The sequence below is a fragment of the Myiozetetes cayanensis genome, unplaced genomic scaffold (assembly GCF_022539395.1).
Source record: "Myiozetetes cayanensis isolate MyiCay16 unplaced genomic scaffold, myiCay2020 scf1, whole genome shotgun sequence".
Classification (NCBI taxonomy): domain Eukaryota; kingdom Metazoa; phylum Chordata; class Aves; order Passeriformes; family Tyrannidae; genus Myiozetetes; species Myiozetetes cayanensis.
Window position 1 is genome coordinate 48,072,162 of NW_026086604.1, and position 21,483 is coordinate 48,093,644.

Consider the following 21,483-nt stretch of genomic DNA (forward strand, 5'->3'; position numbering starts at 1 on the left):
AATATGGGTTTTACATCACTAGAAGAGCACACAGGCCCTTCATGGGCTGAACCTGTTCATTCGCTATGCCGTCCTCTGTGAGGAGCCTGAAGAAACAGAGTGGGCTTGGAGACCATTATGTAAATTGCTAAATGGGCCATGGTGGTGCCATCAAAAGAAAGCCCTGCTTACTGCAACAGCTCCAAAGATTACAGCTGTGTTACATGGCAAAAGCATTTTGCAAGCAGTCAGATAATTTTGTTATTTGGACATTTAAAGTAATAACAATAGGAATAATAATAATCTGTCTTGATTGATAGGTTATAAGATAATAAGGCACAGATTTTTTCTCTCCATGCCTAAACATAACTAAATTCCCTAAAGAGGAGGTCTGACTCATTCTGTGTGATCTACAATTTCCAAATGGTCTGCGTATGGACTTGCTGGAGAACAGCCTACTCAGGAAGTAGCCTCCAAGTAAGAGGCAGGTGTAGCTCTTAGTGAGGTCATACATCAAAAGGATGGATATCTGTGACTGTCTAGATCTCTCAAACATGAGACTATTGCTTCCCTTGGGAGGTCTTACTTTCCGCCTTTGGTATCGATGTTCAGTCGCGAGTCATCCTCAATTGGTTCGTAATTCTTGGACCAAACAAACTTAGAGTCTGGAGACATCTGATCACATTCGAAGTTCAAGGAAATGACTCCATTGTCATCTACATCAACCACAAGTTCCTTGGTTCCTTAAAGAGATGAACAAGGCAATTCCAGTTTCTCAGAGAAGCCAGCAATATAGGTATATATAGATATCATTCACAGGGTGGATTAAGCAGATTCTTGCCATTTTCTCAGCTGGCACATATATTGCTGCATTCATTGGTATCTTTGGTCCTTGATTCACAAGAACAGTTCTTCTTCTAGTCCAGAGTTTAAAAAAATGTTATAAATCAACTGATTTATTTGAGCCAGTCTAAGCACCTAAGCATACTAAATGTCTGAAATATTAAATAGAAACATTTTCCATGCTGGGAGGTAGTTAGATCTTTCGTTACATAGCATGAGTTTCCTATTCTCTAATAAGCTAAGGCTATAAAGGGAATAATGTGTGCAAACGTGGGCGTTTGAAGAGGTGCAGGAGGCAGAAGAGGAAGCAGTTGAGTCGCCCCAGCAGTGCACACTTGTGCGACCGAGGCACATTTTCAGTGACACTGGCTTCACTCCAGGAGGTTGGTTTAATTGCTGTGCTTGGCATCCGGCCCTGCCACCGTCTGCACCATTAATCCTGGGCCCACAAAGGGAGTGAATATTTGCAATTAGCTGCTTAAGTCACCCACCCTGTTTTGCCAGTACCTACAATTCTTGGGCTGGATACGGTGACCCAGTTTGTCCTTTAAAAGGCGCCGGGGGTGAATCCCGTGTCAGAAACCTGAAGGCACCTCTGTCCTGCTCGCTTGCCCCCCAGTGAAGCTGAGGGAATTTCATCCTGGATTTGGGTGACTGGGCGAGCTCATCATCTGTGGCGTTAATGTTCATTTCAACAACTTGTCTGAGAATGTCAGGGAGAGCATGTGCACTGAGAGGTGCTGGAGAACATCCAGCTTCCTTTTCTGAACAGCTCTGAGCTGGATCTTGCATCTGAATAGGGCACTCATGTCCTATTACTTGGGCTAAGACAATTCTGGGCTGCCCAGAATGCCAATGACACAGTTTCTCTACAAAGTATTGTACCTTAAAGGTGAGAGCCTTATTCCTGACAATGAGATTAAATGCTTTATTTCTTAATGACCCTCAAGCATACAAGGAGATTTCTGTGTTTCATCATCCTAATACTATACACATCTTTTCCAGCACTGCAAGCAGCTCCTGTAATGAGAATCTGTGTACATGCAGCTTTCTTAGTTTTTATAATTTACCATAAGTGTTTAATGGAAGATAAGATTAATATTCCCATTTTGGCACTGTTGTTTATCAGCCCTTGCAGTAGTGAAGCCCATCAAGTACCAGCAGATGATAAATGAAGTCTAAAGTCTACAAATATTTTGTTAGGCAGCAGCATATTTGCAATTTTTTATAATTTAATTTATTATATGCAAAATTCATCACTTGAAATTTCATTAGTGTTTAGTTTCCTGTAGATCATTTGCCATTAGCATATGAATCTTTTGGTGGCATTTTATGTGACATGCAAAGAATTACAGCCATAAGGTTCATTTGAATAGCAGAATCTTTTATATTTATTTTAAAGTATTCTCATTATGATAACAATGCATAACATTTATTTCCAGAAGTGATGATGGAATTTACCTCTAATATTTATATGATTAAAAAAAAATCTGTCTCAATTACTGACCGCATCTGGAGACCTCTCTCCCCCTATTTTGCAAAGTGGAGCCAAAGAATTATAGAATCATAGAATCAGCCAGGGTGGAAAACACCTCTGAGATCATCAAGTCCAACTCTTAATCCACTACCACTGTGGTTACGAGACTATGGCACTAAGTGCCACATCCATCTCATCTTAAAAACCTCCAGGGACGGAGAATCCACCACTTCCCTGGGCAGCCCATTCCAATGCCATAGTACTAGTATTCTTAATTTCCCTCCTCTAGATAGCTTGTTGGTTCAACATATCATCCAGAGCTCCTCTTAGAGTCATAATAAGAAATAAAATACTTAGATGTCATATCAAAACACCACTTATCTGAGCTTTTTATTGCATCAACAGGAACAAAACAACATGAGCATAAAACAGACATCTTCAAAACACTAGAGTTAGTGGCATAATTTTGAATATGGCTAGTCAGAAAAGTTGAATGGGACAGGGTTTCATTGATTTCTGAGGTTCAAGCCCTTCTCAAGTGACTGATGCAGGGTGAGGATCTAATTTTGCTTTGTACCAAGATGCACAAGGACTAAGGTCAGCAATGCAGAAGAGTTGCAGTCTACTCTTGGATTTCCCCTGCTTCCTGTGAGATCCACACACGCCGAAGTGCTTTTGTCAAAAGACAAAGTTACAGCTCAAAAGTATCCTAGGTTGGTATTTGTTTATATGGTCGCGTTTTTTCATTTAATTTTAAAAGATAACTATGAAAATTAAATGTGCTTTCCAAAGAGAAGAAGGTGAATGCAAAGTATTGTATCAGTATATTTAAGCATTTCATTGGATAAAGGCAAATGGTAGATTTGCATGAAAGCAAGTATTTTCAATCAGGATAGTATTTGCTTACATTCTTTGATTAGAAAGTTCAGTTGTCTTCTGATTGTACCTATTAGCCAAAAGTAGAATTCCAGCAGGAATTGTCTAGAGAGATTTGACAATGTTTTGTCTCCGTCTAAGATGGTAATAAAGGCATCATTTATTGGGCAACACCAAAAGACTTGTGGTAATTTTAAAATAATTAAATTTAAAATAATGTTCTTGAGATTTGTGTGGTTTGAGTGAGAAAGGTGGAAGCCTTCCCAAGATACTGCTTTCTGAAATAATTGTTTTAATAAGCTTTTGTCCTTTCTTAATACTTCTGAGAAGCTTAGTTTGGTGAATGCTGTACTAGCAGATCGCAGCTCAAAATGTGGGTCAAGTAGATTTGTACAAGTAAATAATTTTTAGCTTCCCTGAGATTTCACTGGACCAAATCCTGACTTTCTGGTGATCCCTTAGATGTTACACCTATGAACCTCCCTTCTCTAATGGTGAGGTCTGTAAACAAAATGTTCTGCTCAAGTTCATATTGCCAGGTGGACATGCACCTCATTTGAGTGAACACTGAAAACAATGTACAATTTTTTTTGTCATGATGGTCATCTTCACTTGAGTTTATGTTCATATTTTTTTAATTGTGATGGCGTGACCAATCCTTTATTTAGTACACTTGAAGGTTGTTATCATCACAGCTTTCTATCAAAAGTATGACAAATAGATATTAATCCTCAATGAAAATGGATTAATGAAGCCAAAAGTTTAGTACTAATAGTGATTTAATTCTCTTTTTAGAAGTGGTTGCTTATATAAGCTCTTTTCTAGAATAAGTTTCTAAGTTTTGCCTTACTGCACTTGCAGGTAATGGAAATAGCCCTGGTGCTTCAGCAGCCTTGTAGATCTGAAATATTGACTCCTGTATTTCTCAAAGATCCTGTTCCAAACCCTTCTTACTCACACACTTGCCCTTTTTATTGTCCTTGTATCCCAATCTTACACATACTGACCATCTACTCATTCTAGTACTGTCTTCCCATCCCAGCCTCACTAGCAGTCACCCCAATCTCCCCAGTTTGAGTTTTCCAGTTCTTTTACACCCCCAGCTTCAGACTTCCTTATTCAGACTTCCTTGACTTACAGCCTCACTGAGAGAGAACTCAATGCCTGTTAGAATTTTTGCCGCCATGGTCATAAGGACCAGGCATCTAGGAGAGCTGAGCTAGAGCTGCTGTGCGAACAGAAGTTGTAAAAATGGTTTTGGGGTTCAGAAATAGGGAAAGGATCCCAGGGAAATGCTCCCAAGGCATCCAGGGTGAGAATAGGATCTGGTGATCGCTCGTGATGCCTGCTCAATGCTTCACAACACCTCACGGCCAATAGCATCCCAAATAAATCCTGCTTATTTCTCCAGGCAGGAGCAGCAATTTGCCTTACTATGCAGGCAGAGTAGGCAGCAGTTTGCCCCAGCAGCCATCTCCTTTGTCTGTGCCCATGAACTGCTACTCATGCTCCCTGTGTCCGGCTTCCCCAGCACTTGTGCTGTCCTGTCTGCCCACTGCCTGCACTCCTTCTTGCTCTTAGAAACCTTCCCAGGTGAGATCAGATATGAGAGTCTGCAGGTATAGGAAGGGAACTTGTCAGACGAAAAGAACATGTACAGTGAATCCAGGTTGGGTTGTACCCCTCTACTTCCTTACATCATACTAACCTTATACTAGATTTGGTTAAAATATCTGGGAATTTGTTCTTGCACCTTGTAGAACTCTGCACTTCTAAAATAATCTATAGCTGAATAAGCCACAAGCCCATGCTTGTGTTTTCTGTTAGGGATTTAGTGACAAAAAGTTGTTGTCTCTGACCAAAGTGGCCTGAGTTACTTGTATAGCTAAATGGAACCCAGGGGTTTCCTGAAGTTCTAGGTGTGGAGATTCTGCCTTTTCTGTATTTCTTTCTGTCGTTACAGACAAGCTGGAGCCAGCCTTCGAGGATGACTCCAGCAAACAGCTGCGCTTGAATTCCTACTGAAAGTGGTCTCCCAAGTGACTTCATTGTGTTTTTAAAGCCTTTATTTTAAAGACCAAGGGAAAAAAGTAATTTCTTTTACCCTTTCCTGAGGCACGTTACATATAAAAAGGAGAATGATAAAGCATAAACAACAGGTTTAATACAAGAAGGGCAAAATCTACATCTGTAGTATATCGTTTGGTTGAGCTGATTTTAGTGGATCCTCTGCTGATTTATCTACCTATAGATACATGCAAATCTTACCACTTTATTGTATTTTTATTTTCCTGAACCTGTAGTTTCGGTAAGAAAATCTGTTCTGGCCTTAAAATATACCAGACAAGAAACTAAGATAACACCCTCATATCTTGCTTTGTAAAAAAGCTTGACCTGAGAGAGGTCAGGCTGTTGGCCTGTAGCCTGCAGGTGAACATGTCTCACAAACAGGAACCTGAGTAAATACGACGAAAAAGAGGAAGTATTTCTAACAAACCTGGTCGTGTTTCAGCTATGACAGCATCCGTGACATCCGATGGTTTCCCAACACCAGCCTGGTTTGTTGCCCGCACACGAAACACGTAACTCTCGCCTTGTGTTAGGCCACCGATCTGGAGGAACCAAATATGCACACACAATGGGTTGCAAAACACTGATTTTAATTTCATGCTTATTAAGATCATTCTGGATACCTGGCTTTGTTTCATTTATTTTCCAGTTCTCTTATTTTTTTTTTCCAATTCCAGAGTGACACGACTAATCTGTATGACTTGCTCCTTCCTTGTGTGCATAGCTAACATTCAGACAGCGTCATTACTGTCATTGACTTTCTTTGCAAAAGGAGCACTGGTTTTGGAACAGGCTGTTTTTAACTCTTGTACATTGACCTCTGAAACATCACAGTCTTTTCCTGCAGAGAAATGCTGGCTTTTAAAAATTAAATTATCAGGGTAATAAGTGTCAGCCACACCTATTTAGAATCGGGAGGGCATTTCATTGTACAGACTTAGCTTTAGCGACCTGAGGAATTCTACTGGCATTATATCCTCTGTGAATACTCCTTTAAAACATATATGAAAGGAACATGTTTTAAAGTGAGCTGTCTTTCAAATACTCTGAAAAGCATAAGAATAGAAAATCTATTTCATTTATATTTCTAGAACTGAGATACTGATGTTCCCTTATTTAGAGCCACTCCACAAAATTGTGTAGCATAATAGTGCAAAAAGCTTGGGTTTAACTTGTGAAATGTGAGGAGAGGATACTTTGTATTAGAAAGAATCACTTGCCATATTATCACAGCATCTGGTTTTGTTCAGTGATACCCTTTGATGCTAGGGATGCCTCCTGTGTTACAAGAATGGTAGTTGGTTTTAGCAGTGCTTTCTTTTATTTTTAGACTTGTCATACCAGTTTGATATCTGAGTTACTGCCTTGTCTGACTATACAGGTATTACATGTGTGTATCCTTGGCCCAAAATATCTTACTAAGTATTCCATTTAGTGGAACCATGATCAGCACAGGATGACGCTATTGAAGACTGACGTCCTCAAGGTTATACTGTTACAGCAGTATTTGAATCTTTGGCTATTTACCTTCAAGTATTTCTTTTGAAGTGGCTTCTCATTGACACCTCTCCAGCGTTCCTCCTTTGCTTCAGTTTCCTTCATATCAACATAGTAACCAACTACAGGACTACGGCCAGTATAAACTGGTTCCTTCCATAGTAAAACCAGAGAGTCCTTCCTAACTTCTGTGCATTTGACGTCGTGGGGTGGTCCTGAAAGGTAAAAGCTGGAGTTGTGGCATCAAAATAAATCCCAAAGGGACTAACGCATAAGACTTCAGAGATCAAAACCAGACACACGTAGTGTACACAGAACTGACATAACCTGACATAACCTGCAGCTCCTCTGTATCGTATCTAGAACCTGATGTAAATGTAACCCATGCCAATTAAAAAGACTGGTCCAAAAACCAATCTAATTGGTTGAGACTGGTATCTTGATCAAATATTCATGAACTTACAAAATTGACAAATAATCTCCAAACTCTGGGAAATAAGTTAATTATTAAGCTAATGTCCTGCTTGTGTAAATGTATCACTTCAGGGATCTGGCCTTGAAGTGATACGTTTACACAAGTGATACATTTACAAGACCTCTTGTGCCTTAGGCAGGTATTTATGTCTACTATTTAAACTAGAAAGCAAAGTGGCAGACGCAGTAGAAGATCAAGAAGGAAAGATTAAGAAAAAAAAAAAATACAAGCTGCTTGCAAAATACTACTGATTAAACAGGGATTATGTAATGCATCATTGTACAGGTACTACATCAAAATGATGGAGATTCAAGCCTGGGCATGAACTTCAGGGCCCCATTGACTCCCCTGCAAACAGACTGCATTGAGGACTTAGATAATAGATCACAGAGCACCCTGGGCTGTGTCCCACTCAGGATCCTACCGGGTACAGCAATGGTCCACTCTTCACATTTGAAGGGCTTGCTGGGTTTAGAGGGCGTTCCAACCCCAGCCAAGTTAGCAGCAGCCACCTCGAACTGGTACACCATGTTTTCCTTCAGGTTTTCTATCTGCAGGATCAATAAGATGGTACTTATTAACTTTGGATTGAGTCTTTAGAAGAAAGTCACAATAGCAATTATTGAACACATGAGCATGCTTTTAAGTGTGCCTGCAGATGGAAGTATTATCGACAGCTTAAAGTGATAACTATCTTGTTTTGTCCTCTAATCAGTGATGGAGCATATTTGAGTGGTGTTAGCACATTCAGATTGTAACCCCCTTTTCCTACCGATAGACACTTTAATAGTCAGGGAGGAAACAGGGTATTGCTCAACAATCATTTTAGTCTGCCTCGTGGTACAGAGCAAGTTCACTTAAGGCAAGAGTTGTCCTCACAGTGGGGTGAAACTCAGTCCTGGCATTGCTTTTCATTTCTAAAGCACCTCAACGAGGTTGTAGCTAGCACTGTCTCTAAACTGGGTCAAGAACTGATCACAAAAAGCAGCTGGCACAGGGCTGGTTCCAGCACCATCAAGCACTGGGATATGTCCACCAAGCCCAGTAGGAATGCCATTTCTTGTGAGGGCCTGACGTACAAATCAGACTATGTCAGTGAATTTACAGACAACAGTTGGTGCTAGACTAATGGGTAAGTGTACAAACAATTTTGCAGGGAAGTTTAACAGAGCTAAATAAATTTATCATCATAGATTTAAAACCCTCTGAACAGTTAACTGTACACTGAATCATAACTCAACCCAATGTTGTGTCTTTGAGATTTGTTTTGGAAATACTGTCTGCACCCCCAGCAATAACAGAAGTTAATCTCTTACCCTGTAGGCTCTCTCAGTAACAGCCTTAATGTTGGCCTCCTTCCACTTCCCAGGAACTCCATCAACCACTTCACGATAGTTCACATAGTAGCCAGTAATTTCAGTTCCACCAGTGACTTTAGGTTGTTTCCATCCCAATACCATCGAGTCACGAACACTCTCAAGTACCACGATGTCATAAGGTGGAGATGGAACAGCTGTTTCAATGTGAATAGCACATAAGTAGGAAGTAATATTTCAGTTGTCAGACTGGCTTTCACTTACCGTATTCAGGTGGCTCCCATCCTGCGTTTCCTAATTAGGACAATGTTTATGCACTCAAGGGAAGTTTCTGGAGTTGGAATCAGAAATGCAGGATAAAAACTTCCACAAACCAAATGCAGAAGTCCAAACTGCATAGGAATTACTTTTCAGGAACCCCTGTTTTTGAAAAGCAAGCTGATACACGGTGAAAGAATGTGTTGCAATTGCAGCTCTGATGCAAGTGATCAGGACTCACTTTAATATTGTGAAAAATGAGGGACTGAAACTATCATTACAGGAAAAGTAAAAAAAATTGGAGATGCAATGATTTGTTTTCTTTTGCAGAAATCAAACCTTTTTTCACACATACAGTATGCATTGTAGTTCTTTTTCTTTTTTAAATAGTCTTGCATTCTTCTCTCCCCAGAATGGACTTTATCTGTTTCTTTCTTCTTTTTAATGTATGCATTGTGCAAATTTTATCATTGCACCCATCACATGATCTTACCTTAATGGAAGACAGTGTGATCACAGGCACTGTAGACTGACCAGAAATGGAACATGTCTGTTACTGGAACTTACATTAAAAAATGCATGGCATAATCCTCCTTCTTGGATTTTTTTATAATAATGCGGAAATTGTTTACTTAATCCCAACCCAATTTCTTATATTTCTTCTGTATCTAGTAGAGAAATGGTTGCCTGCACCCAATATGTCATGCACCAGTGAAAAGCCCTACTTGTGATTCCATAGTCCTACTTTGGATGGAAATCCCACATCATATATGTTTTCTTTTGTCTTCAGTGTTTTATAGCAGTGTCATCTAGCCCCAGGAACCTCTACTTTATTTTCTGTTCAACATTTGCCCAAACTTTTTGAGGCTCATTTCAGAGGCATGGGGAGGAGTTCAGTTCATTGGCTGGGTACCAGGATGAAATTCAAGCCCCACATTTCTCGGGCACAGTGGGTGTTTAGGCGCTGAAAACATCAAATGTGATTTTGTGCGTGTGCCTATAAAATGATAGGTTTTCCTCCTTACATACTGCTATCAGTCAGAGATAGAACACAGCATTCAGAGTGTGTCAAAGATAAGCTGTAGCTTAGGCATAAATCCACAAAGGATCTTCATATATCCTAACAGAACACAGATTTTTATGCTTACCAACATAATCAGATTTTGTTTCCTGCCCACATATATAACCCAGGGACTAGGTAACCAGACTCCTAATAAATTACTGAAGTGATTTAGAAATATTATAGTGTTTTGGATACATTAAAATGTAGTCAAACAAACCATTAAATTACTAAACATATTTATATGTTTCACTCTCAGTAACCACTAAATTTGTAAAGTGGTCTCCAATACCATTATATGCATAATGATCTTGATGGAGAGGTGAGCACGTAATTGATGGGCCTGATGAGCAGAGCATGTCCGCTTGAGGCATGGATGAACAGAGGTTACAGCAGTGTTATATCCACAGAAGTGGATGTACCAAAGCAACGAAATCTACTTATTTCATTAATTCTCACCTGTATCTTTCTTCTTTGTGACTTTTTCCACTGTCAAAAGATCACCGGGTCGAGACTTACTTGCCTGCTTAGCAGCAACTTTTTGTGGTGCGGAAGCATCCTTAACCATTTCTCTCATGTTACCGTCTCCTGTACTCCCCAGTTTGCCACAGCTACTGGGCAGTGTGTCTCTATTAAATTTAGCATTGCATTTTAGCAAAGCATCTGTGTCAAAGATAGGCTGGGAGGACTCATGCATGCCTTCCCAGCTGGTAGTGCGGTCTGTTAGTCCACCAGCTTTACCACTCAGTTCAGGACACACACCATGAAGCAATCCTCCCCCTATAATTGCCAGAAAACAGCAAAGACATTTTGAATTACCATACATTCTTTTTACTTCGTTTAGTCAACAGAATTAAGAAATGCATACAGCAAAAAATACAGCCAAATTATGACAAATGACTGGGTTTATGCACAAAATGTTAAGCTCGAATTTGCAAAAATTTGAAGTGTATAGAATACCTCTCAGCCTTCTCACAAGTAATGTTTTTTTAAATAATGTCTAGTTTTCAGAGCAATGATAATAGTATTCTTAATTTGCTAAAATTATTTTAGTATTAGATCTTCTAGGTCACATTTCTGATCCTTTCAAGCTGATCTCAGAAAATTGCCTTGGGCCACATCTCTCTGCTCTAAGGTTGAGAGGTATGCAGTTTTGATAAAAATGAGAGTGAGGATGTTGCAGACATGCAATTCATTCTAGCCTGATGATCTCATTAATCTTTATGGATTAGTTCAGGCAGTGGCAAACAGAAATAATCCATCAACAAAGGGAGAACACACAGGGTTATAGAAGGTTTATAAAAGACACATTGCACTGATTACTGAGTTTAGGTATGGAAACAAATTTCTTAGAAACTGACTGTGTATAGGATGGTGTGCATTAGAGGTGGTATACCAGATTACAGAATCAGAATGACATTCCATTTTCCAGGATACCTATGAAGTGAAGTTGACAGTGCCCTTATACAGTGATTCACAAGAAACACCTGAAGAAGACTGGGTGGTGAAGGTGAACAGTCTACAAGAGTGCAGTGACTGTGAAACGATGGCTGTGAGACCATAGAATCTATGGATAAATTATTATTTGTGGAAAATGTTGTAAAACAAAATGATTAGTTACAAATAATTGCTGTAAACTTCTTTACTTAATTAAGACCCAGCATATATACCATTGAAAAGAGCAATGGAAAATGGCTTACCAATGGCTGCTTTCACCTCTATAGGCTCTGAATCCTGTGAAAATTCACTGAGCCCTGCTGCATTAACAGCTCTGACTCTGAAAATGTACTTCTCACCAGTGCTGAGCCCATGGCAAATGAATCTAAAACAAATCAGTGAAGGAATACTTAGAAAGTATTACAAAGAAAAGAAAAATCTTAAGGGGCAACAGAAAACATTTCTTCCATAAATTTTATTCTGGTTTCTGAAAGGTCAGAGAATGCAGAAGATATCTAAGCACCTCATTCACCCAACAAAGATAATGTCTAAACCCCTGTTTCTTTAGACTTATCATTTACTAATGCTCTTTCCTTCTCAAGACTGCACAAGTTTTTGTGTTACCACAGGGTCTACTTTACTTCTGCTAGTATACAAAATCCATACTTCCTAATAGAAAAATGTAAAAATCTGCAGAGGTAAGGTCTATATTTGTTTCTTGTGGGATATTTTCATTACATAAGTAAAAGACACATGTAGCACAAGCTTCCATAAATCACATCCAGATCATAAATGGAAAATTGTACTGTTCACAAAAATTACAGGGCATTGTACAAGAGTTAAATGATTTTTCTTGTTTCACTTTCTTGCTTCTACACATGGTACAATAATCTGAGCCAGACAAATTCTTTTATTTGAATAGGGTTTTTACTAGATTACTTAATTGTCACATTAAAAACACCCTCATAAATTTTCTCTGGTGTCCACCCTGAAAATGCAAAATTTCCCAAACCAGAAATAATTTATTTAGGAATAGATTGTGGTTTGGAAATTTAAACTTTTTATTTGAAACAACATTTATTTTTCAATAAGTATTTTAAGTGTGTTTTATTGCATGTGACTTTTATTTCATTCTACTTCATAATGTCATGTCTTGTACTACCAGCACTGACATCATGTGATGATGTATGAAGCAAATACAATGTGGAAAACAAAATCAAAGTTTTATTTTGGGGGAAAAAGTAAAATCTGAATCAAAATTTTCAGAGCAGAATTTTTCCTACCCATTCTACTAGACTTCTCCAAATGATTTGCTTTCACCAGGATGAGTGCAGAAAACAAATTTCAAAAGATCAAAATATTCTTCATAATGCAAACTATGAACTACAGCTAATGTTTTGAGATTGACTCCACCAAAAAAACCAAGAGTTAACAGACAACCTGTGCCTGACTGCATCATACATTATATCACTGTGACTAAAAATGCACTGATAGAAATCTATGCAGTGTAGTTATATCACAATATGTATTAGCTCAGAACAATATTTTTATTTCTAAGGCGAATAAAGATCACCATTTCATATTTTACAATAAGCAAACAGCATAAAAATTCACCAATACTTGCTATAACTATAATATAAATCATAGAAGTATATAATGGAAGTATATAATATTGACACATAGATCTGTTGCAATAAAAATGCACAAAAGAATACTAAGCAGGAATTGTTGTGTTTGTGTTCAAGAAAGTGAGGGTTTAGGTACTTTTGACTTACTAAGCATTTACAATGCTTTTCTAAACAACAAAGCTGGTTCCAGAGTATTTAGCAGAGCCTTACTTATTTTAATAAGGATTGTCATGGATAGCAATTACAAGTAAGCATAATCAGTCATAACAAGCAGGGACTACCTCTGTATTGATATCAATCCACTTGAGACAAAGTTCTGCAACTGCTCCTTCAGACTCTGAAGATTATATCCTTATTCAAATAAACCCAAATCTGATTTAGCTTATGAAGTCTTAAATCTTCATTATTTTTCCTGACTAGGGACCAAGCTTCATATCACTAAGAAATGTGAGTTTGTACCCAATATATGAGTGTTCATTAATATCTTGATTATTGCAAATGAAAGAGTAATTAGAAAGTAATATTGTTAGTATTATATAGTCCATATGCCCTCCTGACAGTCTAGATACACAGTCCGGAAATGTTTACAGCAGTCTTCCGAAACAAAGCACTTTGCTTCCAAACATTATGCAGTTTAGTTTTCCATGTTTGTAACTTCAGTCATTCCTCACTGTACTGTTTCTTGTCAAGCTGTACAATAGTAGAATTAGCCAGCTACTTCTCTTTTCTTCACTGGCATGTCCACGTTTTTTCCTCCTTGCCTAATTGTTTCTAACATAAGGTAGATTTGGACAAGGCTCACACTTTGAAGTACGTTTTTATAACTTCTTATGAACTTCACCTGCAAGACCGATTCCAGCCTTCTGGCTACCACAGAGAGATTACCTCTGCTGCTATTAAAGACTGGAAAACACATATATCCAGTAGATCAGAAATTGGTTACCATAATTTTCATGCTTTAAAATTCATTACCTTGTGCCTTTCACTGGATTGTTGTTACACGGTTCCCAACGACCAGATCCCTCTACACTTGACTCAATGTAGTACCCAACTAGCTCCTTGGCATCTGGGGGTTCTGTCCAGGTGACAACAACTGAGGTGTCTGTATTTCTAGTTGGCATAATACGGCCAGGAGCTTTGGGAATATCTACGGGAGAGAAGCAGAAATACATTAGTGACCAGCCAGTCAAATAAAATAAGGATGGCATTCTATTCTTGATTATATTAGCATGATTAGTACAGATTTAACCTCCAAAAAACGTCTCTGATTTAAGGACAGGACAGGATCAGTAGGCTCAAGCCTTTGGTAGTGAGATTCCTCATTTCTCCATTGCCTATGATTCAGGGCATTTCCTTCAAATTATATTTAGTTTATTCCCTTGTACTGAATATCTGCACCAGAGATGTGATTTGGAGCCTTCTAAAAGGTAAAATGTGTTAGGTGCACATTGAAGATCTTGTGCAGCCCATGGGAGAAGCCAGAAATGAGTGCCCTTGTGAAGTAGCCAAGTGCATCTACAGTGTTGTTCAAGGAGACGTTTTACTCTTCTTGAAAGGTGTAACTCACATTCATTAAAGTGCTCTGAGGACTTAATACGAAGCAAACAGAGACCATCTGGGAATTGGATTGAAATCTGCATTGTTGTTTGGAAACAAATTGCTAATGTAGGTGTAGCTACTGATGTTTTACTGTGTTGAACGTCTTGGCTTCTCTTCCAGTGAAAATAGTCTCTTCATTCATGTAAGTATTAAATTCTTCATTTTTGTTTAATTGCAAACAAGGAAGGTTGAACTCTGCTGGTGTCTGGGCTTATTTTCAATAAAGACTTCAAGTAAAACAAAACGTTTTTGTACTTCCTTGAATTTTCCTTTTGTTTTGCTATTTTCAGTCTTTGAAGTTCTTGGCATCCTTATTTTCCTTGGTTTGCATCTGTTGTTTGACTATACATTAAAGGTTGAACAACCCAAGCCAAAATTATTTTAGTTGAAGGGAATAAAGCATTCAGTACTTTTCAAACTTGACTTATTTTCTGGGCAGCTATCTGCCTACAGACAGAACAATTACATCACAAACTGAAAAGTTACCGTGGAGGTAATTTAATACATACTGATCACACACTTACCGAGTTTGTCATCCACTACAGTGGCTTCAGTTGCTTCTGAGGGTTCACCGATTCCAGCTGAATTGCAGCAGCGAACTCGGAAGCAGTAGGATTTGCCTTCAGCCAAATCAAAAACTGCAAAGCGAGGAGACTTCACAGGGATCTCAGTGTTCACCCTTTGCCAGTCCTCTGTGCCTGCAACACACTGTAGGCAATCCCAGAAACCACTTTCAGAACAAATGCCTCTGAAAGCTCAGTGTCTAACGCAACAAGACCTTCTACCCAGACCACCAAATGCACACCTGCTGTGGAAAACAGGGAGACACATCCCTTTTTCTTTGCCTTTTCACAAAATTAGCATATTTCAAAGATTACAAATCTGCCAGATGTCCACCTACTCCAGAAAACTTACATAAAAGTTTACTGGGTTTTATATACCAAAGCTGAACTCCTCTCCTTCACAAGGATGTGAAGGAGACTGCATTCAGTTTGGATCACTTTCAAAATAAGTTCTGCAGATATTCAGCATCATGTAAAGAGCAAAACTCCAACATTACTACAGTGCTTATAAATGTGCTTGTGTCATTCATAACGTTTTGGGTGTAGCTTCCAGAATAAGGAATATGACACTCATGAGGGTCTGACCATCATTTTCCAGAAAAGAAATTAACATATGCAACTAATTTGCAAATTGTTTTTATTTCTGTGGCTAGAAACTCTACATATCATGATCACTTATACTACTAATACTTACTGAATAATTTTTCACTGTGATTTATATTAACTATAATTTCAAGTAATGGTTCTGGTTTCTGAGGGATTCAAATTCTCAGGAGAATGTTCTCTGACTATCTGACATTAGTGCTGAGTACTCAGCGTGCAATCAGTTACTAAAAAGCTTTCTTATATGGAAACTCAAAATTCATATATTCACCCTCTCTAAGGCTGTTGCTAAGTGAAATTCATTTATTTAAACCAGATTTTGTATGAGAGATGAAAAACACATAATGGGAAGATATTTATGTCTCCCTTGATGACACCTCCAGCCTGATAGAGAAAAGCATTGATAAAAAAGTTTATGAGCCATGACATACAAGTAAAAAGGGTGATAGGGTGAAGAATTTTCTAGGCTAGCAGCCATGAAGAAACACCTCAGGAAAGCTGAACACTGAAATTAAAACTGTTTCTGTTCTAGAAAATCAGACAAGAAATTTTGTCATCTTTGTTGAGTTTGTGAAGCAAATGGAAAGTTAAAGTAGAGGATAAATATGAAAAGGCAGCTGGAAGAGAAACTGCTGATGCCAGGAAACTCTTGGAGAATGTTTCCATCCAAAGTGTTAACAATCTGTCCTACCAGAGAAGCTTTGTTTATACAAATTTTATGAATATATTTTGTGTATCATATATATATATAAACATGTGACTTTGCTCTGTGTTTTCTCATTATAGAGAGAGTTTGTCAGTCCAGCTACTCCAAGTGAGGTGAATAACACAGTTCACAAAAGAATATTACAGTTTGTGACACAATCTGCTTCTGCTTTCCTATTTCTTTTTTCTTCTCTTCTTACTTTATCTTAATCTACAGTTTAACAATTATCTTGATGAAGTTCCAGTCCTGGCCCTAGTTTAAAAGTCTCAGAGAGAAATAAAAGTTAGCTAGAAGTCCAGAAGAGTTGGTAAAACAAATATAAAAGATTGCCACAGCATAATTTTGATTTTGTCCAATTTTACCTTTTCCACAAAGTACATGATACCCTCATGGCCCCTCTGTCCAGGAGGTTTCCAGCTAAGCACAACATAGTTCTTGGTGGCTTCAATAACTCGTAGGTCTGTAGGGGGACCTGGAACAACACCCTCTGAAGAACAGAATAAGAAATTAATATTTAATTCCTTTATATTTGTCTCAGAAGTGGTGCTATAATTGAAATATAGGAGTATTAATATACCTTGCCACCTGATAATTTTAAAAAGCATAGAGTTAGCAGTCTTCTAAATGTCGATTTTAAATGTCCTTCTTTTAATTCTAAGCATGCTTTTTTTGGGGGGTCCTGAATAATGAAACCACATCTCAACAACCAAGCTGTGAATTATTCAAGGTCAAGTGGCTCTCAGAACAACGAACTTTGGGTGAGTGCCAAAGTCCACTGTACTCGCTCAGAGTTCTCCTAATTACTCAGCCAGTTTCACATTAGACTTTTGTAGGCTAAAGGACTGTGTTTACCTGCAGGTTCTTCCTCGGTCACAATGATCTGTCCAGTCCAAGGAGCAGAAGGGTGACCTGAAACAAATGCCAGAGGTATCATGGGAATGGGAGATTTCTGGAACTTTTGAAACAGTGAGAAAACTGACTCTTTTGTGGTTCAAAACTGGTATTTGCAGGGTCCCTGTGAGCTCTGGGTTTGGTTAATGCTGTAACTCTCACTCATGTAGCAAGCTAGTTACCCACGCTAGTTGCAGGCTTAGCAGCTTGAATATTGTGAGCAGCTCAGCAATCAACATAGCTAGAAAATTTAATCCACCGAAACATGTCTTCCTTTCTGAAATGTCACTGAAGTCTCCTAGGTGACAAGCAGAGCTATTTGGCTGACTTCATTGTTTTCAGAGAATAATTTCAACTTTATTTTCTATCCTCTATTCCTTTGGTTTAAAAGCTCACTTACTAAAAGAACAGCCAAATTCCTGCAGGCTGGTTTTTTGTCTCTTTTTAACCACTTTCCTTCACATTACCAGCTTTTAAATCACAGGTCAAAGTCACAAACAGAAATGTCTCAGCCTGACTCAACACATCCACTTGATATAATTTGGGTGGCTCTCTCAGCGCCTCTACATTATCATATTATTGCAGTTATGCATTCAGCTATCAGCCGGGTCAATGCGCTTTCAGAGATAATTTTTGCAATGCTGTTCTCCGCCTCCACATTGCTCACCTTACGGTGGCTGATCTGTTTTGGAGATGTGAGCAGAGAGGGAGCCAGTGGGGAGAAAAGGTCATGAAGGATGAGGAGAGGAGATATAATGCAAATAGGCCAACAAAACCAGATTCCATCTCCTGAGAAAGCTTCTATGTTGCCCATTGAGAAAAAGAGGCCTCCCCCTAACTTTAGGTTTCACAAATATGATTAAGTACAATGTTTCCTGGCAGTACCAAACCTCCTTCCTCTGACCTTTTGTTTTCATCTTGAATGGGAACCTAGATTATCTGGCTGCGTTGTATACAGTAACTCATACAAGCTGGCACCATTGGATCCCTGTAGCTTTGCATACAATACCTCTTCATATTGGACCATTTTAATTGTCTATGTTCAGAAATATGTAGAAATAGATTTTGAATGGAAGTAGAAATTGATTTTAGGCATACGATTGTGGCATATGGGTAGAGAGGTGGATTTGGAAGCAAGGTGCCTGAGACATTGTGAGGCCACAGGAGAAACATCCTTGACTTGTAAAATGCTAACTTTAAAGTAGAAAGCCTGGGATCTGTCGGGCTGTCCTGGTATTGTGCTGATGTTATTGCAAGACTTTGATTGTCACATGAGCACAGAATCAGCCACCCTTGTCTGTGTCTCAGAGAGATTATACACAGGATCTGTTCAGCTATTTGTTGGCTGAACAAAGGTGAGTTTCTCTATCTCTCCTATGCCTTTTCCCCCCTTTTCCTGCAAGTTTGGAGCACAGCACTGCAGCCAGCCACAGCCGTTTCAGCAGACAGAGCACTGAGTGCAAGGAGCACGGAGGTGATTTCTTCTTGGCAAAGCTACCTCAAAATAATATTTGGGTTTTTGTACTGCTCCCCCTAGTGGCATTTCGAAGGCTTCTGAGTTAATAGTCACCATTTTCTTTTTCTTTTCTTTTCTTTTTTTTTTTTTCTTTTTAATTTTTTTAATGAGTTGTGACTTCTTAAGCCTCACGAGCAGAAAGCACGTCTTACTTCTAAGCCTGGCTCTGTCTGCAGGATCCAGAGCAGCCACGGGCTCTGACACCCGGGACGGTAGGCTGACACCAGCTTTGTTCACGGCTCGGACTCGGAAAATGTAGGAACGGCCTTCAATCAGACCAGTGACAGGAAAACGAGCAAACTTCACGGGGTTCTCATTGCACTGGGTCCAGTGGGAGGTGCCGACCTCACACCTGAAAAACAGAAACAGCAAGAGCAGTGCTGGGAAAGGAAAAACACAGACTTGGGGCACCCACATGCCTTTGCAGCTCCACCATCTGTTCGCATTGATTGTCTGGTCCACACAAGTTTCCACCGCAGCTTTATACACTGGTGACATCAAAGCAGCTGCACCAGGGCATCGGGGCTGAGCACGGCCTGGGCACACACTAAATCCCTCGCAGCTGCACCCCTTCTTTCCTGAACTGAAGAGGGTCAGCATCAGAACTCACTTTAGTGCTTAAACCCTCCAAAGTATGCTTAGGGAGTGTAAGCTTTAGCATGCTTAAAGGGACATGAAACACCTGTCTATCTTGCAGTTGCCAGAAGGTGACTAGTTTGTCTTTCCTGCACAGTGCTGCACTGCACATGTGGCACACTGGGCTTCTCAGGGTGCAGAGACCTCCATTGTGAGTTCTGAGACCAGCACAGCACAGAGATGGCCGTGAACAGGGTTAAAGTTGGGCACTTAGCCAAACCCTGCTTCAGAAACCGCTGAGGCTGCCAAGGGAGCCTGTGGTGTGCTGGCTGCAGTCACTTCAATGACAAGACCCAGCATGGTGCTGCTGGTCACACAGCTGTGAAGCCTCACACATGTCAGCAGGGTGATTTCTGGCAGAAGGAAGAGATATAACCAGCAGCCACTGCAGCTCAGAGAGCCAGGAGGAGCCTGTGGTGATGGCTTCCCAGTATCGAGCAACGTGGTCAACAGGAACATGGCCCTGTAGCTTGGGAAAGACTTTTTATTGCCAATGAGATATCTGCCAAAGCGAATGTTACAGTTCCTACACAGATTTCTTGGTAGATGCAAGCATTTTCTGGTTGAGAGAATTGTTACTGTCCTGCTCAGGGCAGTTTTGTGGTTCTGGTTTCTGTCTGGGGCAAGGGATGTACAAGCTTTGCCTTTAGCACAGACCAGTCCTGTTGGCTTGGACCACTCACTCACTCAAAAAAGGCAGTTAGAGGCTACCCTGGCTGAATATTTGGGTACCTAAATGCCTTTGGTGGGATAAAACACTGGAGAGCAGCAACACAGCTTTGAATTTAGGAGCAAATGCAGAATAAAGAAGGTGAACACAAGAGAAAAAGCAAAATGCCATTCGTCTTGCAGTTACTCTGTGCTAACATCCTGTAATAGCCTAGTTTTAAAATGAGGCATTATTGTTCAGAGTCTAGTCCTATCTTTTGTTAAGGATTTTTCAATGAATGATAAACAGCTCTAGCTCAGGCCTAATGCAGCACAGTTACAGCACCAATTGACACTCAAAGGTTAGCAAAAAGTTATATTTAAATGTTAGATTTATTTCAAAAAGCAATGCCATCTTTTTACAGATATATAATGTAATATATGTAATGTAATTATATACAATGGCATAATACATGCATCTGAATAAGCCCACAGAAATTCCATATTACTAATGATGTATTTTGTTACTGAAATTCAAACAAATATTACCAGCACTGCAAATCACTGTAAGTCTCAAAATGCTGACTGAATTTCTTAAATCCTGTTTTTCTACACTCCTGCCACTGTATGATATGTGGAGGTTTGGAGATTTCATATTTTTAAAAGTTATTTCCAATTCTTATTGTTGCAGAGACAAGTAAGCATGATTTGCATGAAGCTTGTGAATCTAAGAGCTTAGATAACAGCAGCACATAAAAAAGAAATCCAAGTCTCTTTGAGATAATATTTTGCTTTCTGCTACACAATAACTATTAGGAAAGAGGCAGAAGAGCTATGGTACAAAAGGAGACACATTTGCCTAATGAAACAGCAGATCCTATAAGCTCCCAAACACTGCGAAGTCCCGATGCCTCTCAAGCTTATAGGAAGCAGCGAGTGCTGAGCTATGCAGCATCTCACAGAATCCTTTCTCTGCAGTTAAATGAAGCAAGACGTGATTGTTTCCATGAAAGTTAGATCAGTCCCACCAAATATTAAAAAAAAAAAAAAAAAAGAAGAAGTAATTTCTTCTGGCCAGCAAAAAGAATGAAAATAACAAATGACTATTTTCAGTGTGCATTTAGTTTTTCAAGTTAGAACGATCAGCAATATGAATTCCCCAGTCGAGTGTGCTCACTGACCTGTCAATGAAATATCCAAGGATGGGGTTTCCTCCATCGACAGCGGGCTGCTTCCAGGAGACAATGACATAATCTTTGTTGGCATCTAAGCACTGCACATCCAGTGGTGCACCAGGAGCTCCAGGGATTTCAGCATCAGCATCTATGAGGATGGAGGAATAGGTTTCCAAATGTAAACCATGGTTCTTTCACAATTATAAATCTTTAAGGACCTAAATGTGTTC

General features: G+C 39.3%; 1 protein-coding gene across 1 annotated transcript in view; it reads right to left on the minus strand.

The window, feature by feature from the left end:
- The window catches only part of MYOM1 (myomesin 1), a 73,687-nt gene that overhangs the window by 25,173 nt on the left and 27,031 nt on the right, over positions 1–21,483 (minus strand). Inside the window, exons 10-22 of the mRNA XM_050321659.1 lie at positions 21,260–21,401; positions 18,947–19,146; positions 17,240–17,296; positions 16,750–16,874; positions 15,040–15,223; positions 13,889–14,063; positions 11,552–11,673; positions 10,311–10,631; positions 8,534–8,730; positions 7,642–7,768; positions 6,773–6,957; positions 5,673–5,787; positions 566–722 (exon numbers count right to left, since the gene is read on the minus strand). Coding sequence (XP_050177616.1) covers positions 566–722; positions 5,673–5,787; positions 6,773–6,957; positions 7,642–7,768; positions 8,534–8,730; positions 10,311–10,631; positions 11,552–11,673; positions 13,889–14,063; positions 15,040–15,223; positions 16,750–16,874; positions 17,240–17,296; positions 18,947–19,146; positions 21,260–21,401 — 2,107 coding nt within the window. The remainder of the gene's footprint in view (positions 1–565; positions 723–5,672; positions 5,788–6,772; positions 6,958–7,641; positions 7,769–8,533; positions 8,731–10,310; positions 10,632–11,551; positions 11,674–13,888; positions 14,064–15,039; positions 15,224–16,749; positions 16,875–17,239; positions 17,297–18,946; positions 19,147–21,259; positions 21,402–21,483) is intronic.